Source organism: Crocuta crocuta, unplaced genomic scaffold, assembly GCF_008692635.1.
Source record: "Crocuta crocuta isolate KB4526 unplaced genomic scaffold, BGI_CrCroc_1.0 scaffold97, whole genome shotgun sequence".
NCBI lineage: Eukaryota > Metazoa > Chordata > Mammalia > Carnivora > Hyaenidae > Crocuta > Crocuta crocuta.
This window is the reverse complement of record NW_027531999.1, coordinates 6,938,209-6,945,287: the sequence shown is the minus strand read 5'-3', so window position 1 is coordinate 6,945,287 and position 7,079 is coordinate 6,938,209. Positions and strand designations below refer to the sequence as shown.

Below are 7,079 nucleotides of genomic sequence, written 5' to 3'. Positions count from 1 at the left end.
TGGTGAAAGAAAGTCAGAGGGCCATGACTAACTTCACGTAGGTGGGGAAGTACGGTCCTATGGGTTTAGGGATGAGAGGGGAACTAGATATCTGGCAACAATGGTACTACCTGCCACACATATGCATATCCATTGACTGAATAAAATTGAACACATTTTCAAAAATAATTTCTGCTCTGTATGTAATTACCAATCTTTTTGGTATCCTGTTATTTAACCCATTTCTTTTTTAATGTTTATTTATATTTGAGAGAGAGACAGAGTGTGAGCAGGGGAGGGGCTGAGAGAAAGAGACAAAGACAGAATCCGAAGTGGGCTCCATGCTCTGAGCTGTCAGCACAGAGCTTGATGCAGGGCTTGAACTCACAAGCTGACCCATGAGATCAAAGGTTTCAAAGATTTACCACACACAAAAAAGTATAAATTTTTCATCAGTAATTTTTATGTTGATTACCATGTTAAAATAATATTTTGGATATATTAGATTAAATGAAACACATCAATAAATTAATGGTACCTGTTTCTTTTTTTAAATGTGGCTACTAGCAATTTTTAAATTACATATGTAGTTCACATATTTTATTGAACAATGCTGGTCTACAGCCTTAAATAAAGTCAGGTTAAATGTTTTTGGCAAAAGTACTTCACAGCTGATCTTCTGTGCATTGTACTGCATCATACCATGAGACACACAACATCCGTTTGTCTCATTAATGGGGCAAAGTTTGAAAACTTGATCAAGGGGTGACTGGCAAGTATCTTCATTGTAAAAATACATTTTCCCCTTTGCAATTTGTGATCTTTCATAGTCANTTTTGTGCTGTGTTTTTTTTTTTTTTTTTTTTTTAATCCTTTGGTAATACTTGCTTGAATCAGTTATTACACTGGGGATTGCAACATGGTGTTTTATATTTCTAGAATTTCTTTTTAAACTTCTTAATTGACATTCTTTTCTTCTTTTCCTTTTTTTCCCTTTCCTTCTTCCTTAAAAGGGTTTTTTTTTTTTTTTTTGTATTTAGTATCACAACGGACACATCACTTTTTATGTACTCAGTGTGTTACACTCAAGTGCAGTGAGTTTTTTTTTTGATTCTCAAACCTCCCTAAATCTGGCTAGTGGAAGTCCCTTCCAGCTGGCGCCTGAATCGTTTCATCATAGACCCATTGGTTTTTGAGGACTTCCTTGCCATCTGGTACAAGAAGTCTCATGTCTGCCTTCTATTTTCCTTGTTTTGGAGGTAGAAACAGCTGTTCCTTAAGAAGCCTCCATTTCTTTGAATGAGAAAATTGTATTCCAAAACCTAGATTTAGGGTGGTAGATGTGATCAGAATTACTGGGATGACATTATTTCCAGGCCCTCTCAGTAGACAGAACTAGAAAATATATTTAGGAAACCACAAGCTTATATTGACATTTCTAATTCAAGCTTAATATCGTAGGAGCTTTTCGTGTTTTGCTTGTATTTCTTTTCATGTACATTAAAAACCTTCATTTGATAAAACATAAAGACATTTACTTATTTGCTTTATCCTACAATACATAATTTCAAAATTACCATACCATTATTAAAACTAACACTAACCATAGTGTGTGGTGGAGTTTAGGATTACTTTGTAGTAGATCTTTTGTTCTCAGCATATACCCTATTAAGGGTCTATAGTCAGAGTAACTTAAACTATGTATTCAAAGTATTCAAAAGTAACTTGAAGTGACTATTTCCCCTGAAGGGTTATATTATATGTTTAATAGACACTTTCATTTGTTTCTGTTTGTGTTCAATTTAGGTTTGCTTTTGGTTTATTTATTTTTGAATAAGTGAAGCATTCACATGGTGCAGAAGTTAAAACCATTATAAAAAGTTACACTCAGAGATCTTGTTCCCAGTCTTTTTTCCTCCACCTTATTTCTATCCTACCTGTAAGTAACTATTTTCATTAATTTCTGGGTTTAACTCTCTGTGTCTTCCTTTCTTCCTATCTTTCTTCCTTCCTTTTTTTCCCCCCAAACAAACATACCCACATACACATAAATAAAACTATATGTATGATTTTTGTTTTTCTTATTTAATATAATATCTTGGAAACCACTCATTATCAGTTCATAGAGATTTTCCTCTTTCTTTTTTAAAGTTACTGCAGAATATTCCATTGTATGGTTATACCATAGTTTATTCAATAAGTCTCTTACTTGTACACATTTTCGCCGTTTCTACTTATTTGCTACCACAATAATTACACAGTGACTCACTTCATGTCTGTGTTTGTGGAAACGTACCTTCAGGGTAGATCCAGGAATCTCACTTTTAGAAACATCCCAAGTGATTTTCATGCATAGCCAGGCTGCAGTAGTGTTGTTTACTGTGTAGAAACAGTAAAAATGGTATTCAGAAACCTAGATTTGTTAACATTTTTAAAAAAATGACAAAACAACAGGTAGAGAAGCAAAGTTCCCACCATCCTGAATCCTCACCTATACTACTTGGAAGAATGCAATAAAATTATATAGACTGCAGCTTAACCTCTGGAGTCTTGTGCCCAAATCACCATGTTGGTAACAAAAACATACTATGTGTACACACATAAGTGACTTAGGTTTGGGCAGCATTTAACTTTCAGTTTAGATACGCTGAGTCTGAAGTAGCCAAGGGACATCCAGGAGTGGCATCTACGAGGTGGTTTTTTACACAGGTTTGGAGGTGAGGTTAGGAATCACGGAGTATAGATGACAGAATAGGTGAAAGATGATTGAGGGGAGGGTTACAGAGTGAGAAGGTGCTTAGGATGGACACCTGGGGAGTATTAGTACTTAAGAGGGCCGTCGAGGGGCCCAAGGAAACTATACATGGCTGCAGAGGTAGGAGGACGCCCTGAGAATGAACACAGGTCATGAAAGCCCAGGGAATAAGGTGTTACAAGAAGAAAATAGTTAATCAGTGTCAAACTGATTAATCAATTAACTGATTAATTAATTAACTGATTAACAGTTAATCAGTGAGAGAAGAGGTAAGACAAAGGCAAGAAGGTATCCACCGGATTTTGCAACAGAGACTAGGAGTGTGGCGACCAGATTTAAATGCTGTGGTGGAAACAGTAGCCTTTGTTGAGTGTGAGGCAAGGAATTTTAAGCTCACACAGATGATCCTGGGAAACCTTGGAAACACCTGGTGTTTTGTCAGTGGCAACAGAGAGTTTTTCCAAAAGCAACAAAAAGAGATATTTGTACCCAAAGGGCAACATCAATTTTAGTATTTTCTCCCATCGATTTTTCTTAAAATGTTGGTGCTGGATCTTGTTTATGTATATTAAAATCTATCATAAAATGCTTTGGAATTTAGCAAACAGTGCATGTTTAGTTATTTTACATTTATTATTAATTTCACAATAAATACTATAAAATAATAAAATAATAATACGTTTTATGGTGTTCCTCAAAGAGTACGACTTTCAAATAGTATCCCCATCACGTATGGGAACCACGGCTCCAGAATAACTTTTTAAGCCCCTGTGCTTTGCCTTCTACTTTCTTTCCCCGGTCCCCGTCCATACTCGGCTAGAAGATGCTATTTTGCCCCACGGTTAGCAGGCAGTAGTCCATTTTAAAGAAGCTTGGGCGAGCAGTGTGTACTCACAGAGGAAAAGATGAAACAGACTTTGAATGTCATCTAATCCAGTAGTTTCCAAACCTGGCTGAGCTCGAAATAGATAACGTGGCAAGTGCATAAAAGAGACAGAATCCTGGGTCCCTGCCCTAGATCCCGATACAGTGCGTATGGAACGGGGCGTAGAGAACTATACCTTGAAAAAGAGCCTTTGATGATATAAATTTAACTCCTTAAGGAAACAGAGGACCAAGTAAGTCATGAATAAACGGGTCTCCCGACTGGTGATTCACTGTTCTGTGCTTTGGGTAATGGCCGACGGTCCTGAAGGGCCTCTGGGTTTTCGTTTTAGGGTGCTGGGGAGGGCTTACTTTTCTGGGCTTTGTAGGCTCCCTAGACTTGGGCTTCCCTCACTTTTCTTTCTCTGGAGGTGCTAAAGGCTCTGCAAGTGCCACCCATGACGCTGTCCAGGCGATTTGGTCCAAGCATCCCGCGGACACTCAAGTCTGGTTGCAGGCACCCACGCTCTTCACCCCGCCCGTCGCCGTCTGATCCCCGCCTCCCGCGGGAAGCTTGGGGCGGAGCTTCGCCGCTGCCCCGCCCCCTGAGCGCGCGCAGGCCGCCGTCGGGGCGTTCCCGGACGTCGCGGAGCTGATTGGCTGATCATGGCCGTGTACCTTGCTCGGGTTTTCCGGAATGTGGGGAGAGGCCCGGGGGTCTCATCATGGCCTGGTTGACCCAGCACTTGCGGGAGCTGCAGGGACCTCTGCTCCCACCCAAGGACTTGGTGGAGGAAGACGACGACTATCAGGGGGAAGTGGAGGAGAGTGAAGATCTGGTGTTTGTCGATGCCGAGGAGCTCTGCAGTGGGGGCGTAAAGGCTGGCAGCCTCCCCGGGCGCCTCCACGGTGAGAAAGCCCCCTGCCCCAAGGGGATGGGATTGGAGGATGAAACGTTTCCCGTTCTGGCCTTGTCCTAAGTAAGGCGTCCCGTTGCTGCTAACATTTTTTTTTAGGACGAGTATGTTTCATCATACTTTGGATAAGATAATAATAATACCAGTGATTTGAGGAAATACGATGTGTGAAGCTTGTGCTGTATGTGTATTATCTCATTTGAAAATCACAACTTTTTGAGGTAGCTTTAGAGTCAAGGAAACAGTTGGATATCCAGCCTGTATTCACACCCGGAATCAGAATTTCAGGCTGCTTTCCTATCCTGCCTGGAGTCAAATGTGTGTTTATTTTTCAGCCACTTAGAAAATAGACACACATACACAAGAAACACCTCAAGGCATTGCTGCTTCATTAACCTTGTGTTAATAGTGTTGCCATGAGTGTATACCTTGTGTGGTTTCCTGTGCTGTAAATTGTACCTGTTATGTGTACATTGCAACTGATATTTAAGAATATTGTAGTGGTAACCTAAGACCAGTAGAATTTTCTGTGCTGATGGCATCCTTCAATATTTGTGCTGTCCAGTACAATAGCTACCAGCCACATGTAGCCAATTAAGAACTTGAAATGCAGCTTGTGTAATTAAGGAGCTAAATTTTAAATATTATTTAATTTTAATTAACTTAAATTTAAAGAGTTACGTGTGAGTGGACAGCGCCAAGTTTCAACAGAAAGTTTTCAAGTGTTTGTGGAGAGTGTAGTCATTTATCCTAAAAGTGTGAGTGACTGGCTCTCTTGTTCCAAGCAAGGTGGTGTCTGTTGCAAGTATACCCAGGAGAGAGAAGATAATGAAATTTCTGTCTTAATGGGGCTTATCCTTTGGTGAATTAAACATTCTTTAGTTAATTACAGAAGTAATTATACTATTATTTAGTGCATGGAAGGAATAGTAAGTAGTGCTGTGGGAGGTTATATTCTTGAGATTCAGGGAAGGCTTTCTTGAGGAAGTGACAATTAAGCTGAGGTCTATAGGAAATGAGGTAAAAAGTAAGGAAGAGAACATTTGAAACAGATGAACAGCTTATGCAAAGGTACTGTGGTGGTGGGGCCATGCCATTTTGTAGAAACAGCATGAAGGTCATTATTGGCGTAGGTCAGTATATAGCAAAGATGATTGGTTTTAGAAGAGAAACAGCAGACTTTGGCCATATACCATACTCAGCTCTTGGAATACAGGGACAAGTGAAACATTGTTATTCTTGAGAGCTTACAGTGTAGTAGAGGGTGACAGATAAATAGGCAAGGGAATGTGGATTCCTTAAGAGATACCTGTACAGGGTGCTGTAGACGGATTAAAGAGAGTAGTAGATTTGGTAAAGCATTGAAAAAGGGGTTTTAAATATCTTAAATTAACTTTTTTTAAAGTTGTAATTCCTGATGAAAACACTCAAGAGCAATGTCAAGTGTTTGGACGTTTTCCAGTAACGGGTCCTTGGTGGCGAGTGAAGGTACAAGTGAAACCTTTGGGACTGAAGAGGTATCAAGTTCAAGGATTTCCATCTTACTTTTTACAGTCTGATATGTCACCACCAAATCAAAAAAGTATCTGTTCCCTGTTTCTTAAAGACTGTAATGTCTCCAGTGATAATATAAATAAATTTTTAGCATGGGTGAACGCTGTATCAAGCTATAAAAACCTAAACTTTGAAAATCTTAGGGAAACATATAGAACTTTCCAAAAGGAAACTGAAAGGAATGATCAAAAACAGTCGAAGTCGAAACAGAATGGACAGGAAGAGTCTGTACCAGAAAATGAGATGTGCCTTCCTCTGGAAAACACAAGTAGGTGTGATTTTATCATCAAGTTTTAGTATAGTGGAAATACTTAATGACTAGTGTGTTTAAGACATTACCACTATAGTGTCTTGACGTAGTATTTTTGTTTTTTGATGTGTATTTGAAAATGTGTTTCTATTACTTTTGGGGTGTGTCATTGTCATTCAAGATTCCTCATCATTAACGTGGAGAGGTTGGGTGAGATGATCTTTAAGCTCCTTTCAGTATCACTCCAGCTCTAAAACTGTGATTCTGTCTTTCTAACTTTTGTGTCCATGGGATTTCCTTGAGTCATTAAGAAGAAGTTCAATTGTCATGGGGTGCCTGGGTGGCTCTGTCGGTTAAGCAGCCAACTTCGGCTCAGATCATGATCTCACAGTTCATGGGTTCGAGCCCCGTGTCAGGCTCTGTGCTGACAGCTAGCTCAGAGCCTAGACTCTGCTTCAGATTCTGTATCTCCCTCTTTCTCCGACCCTCACCTGCTCACGCTGTCTCTCTCTCTCTCATAGATAAATAAAAAAATTTTTAAAAAAAGTTCAGTTGTTAGTTATTCAGTTCTAGTTATTGCTCTGTTTAAGAAGGCAGAGGAGAAAGATACTCATATTCCTGAGTATTCCATTTTGGAAAAATTTCAGTGATATAAAATAATTTTATATTATGGCTTGCTATCTGGACAGCCACATGAGTGGAATATTTCATTTCTTAATTATATCAAGTAAATTTGGCAGTAGAACATTGAATGACTTCA

At 39.3% G+C, this 7,079-nt stretch overlaps 1 protein-coding gene across 4 annotated transcripts in view; it reads left to right on the top strand.

Moving 5' to 3' along the window:
• Positions 1 to 4,281: 4,281 nt before the first annotated feature.
• The window catches only part of HELB (DNA helicase B), a 33,433-nt gene continuing 30,635 nt past the window's right edge, over positions 4,282 to 7,079 (top strand). For 2 of the 4 annotated variants that reach the window (XM_077775293.1, XM_077775292.1), the window contains exons 1-2: positions 4,282 to 4,507; positions 5,921 to 6,337. In XM_077775293.1, the coding sequence (XP_077631419.1) occupies positions 4,324 to 4,507; positions 5,921 to 6,337 (601 nt within the window). In that variant the 5' untranslated portion in view covers positions 4,282 to 4,323. The remainder of the gene's footprint in view (positions 4,508 to 5,920; positions 6,338 to 7,079) is intronic. The other 2 variants (XM_077775294.1, XM_077775295.1) reach the window with 2 other exon arrangements.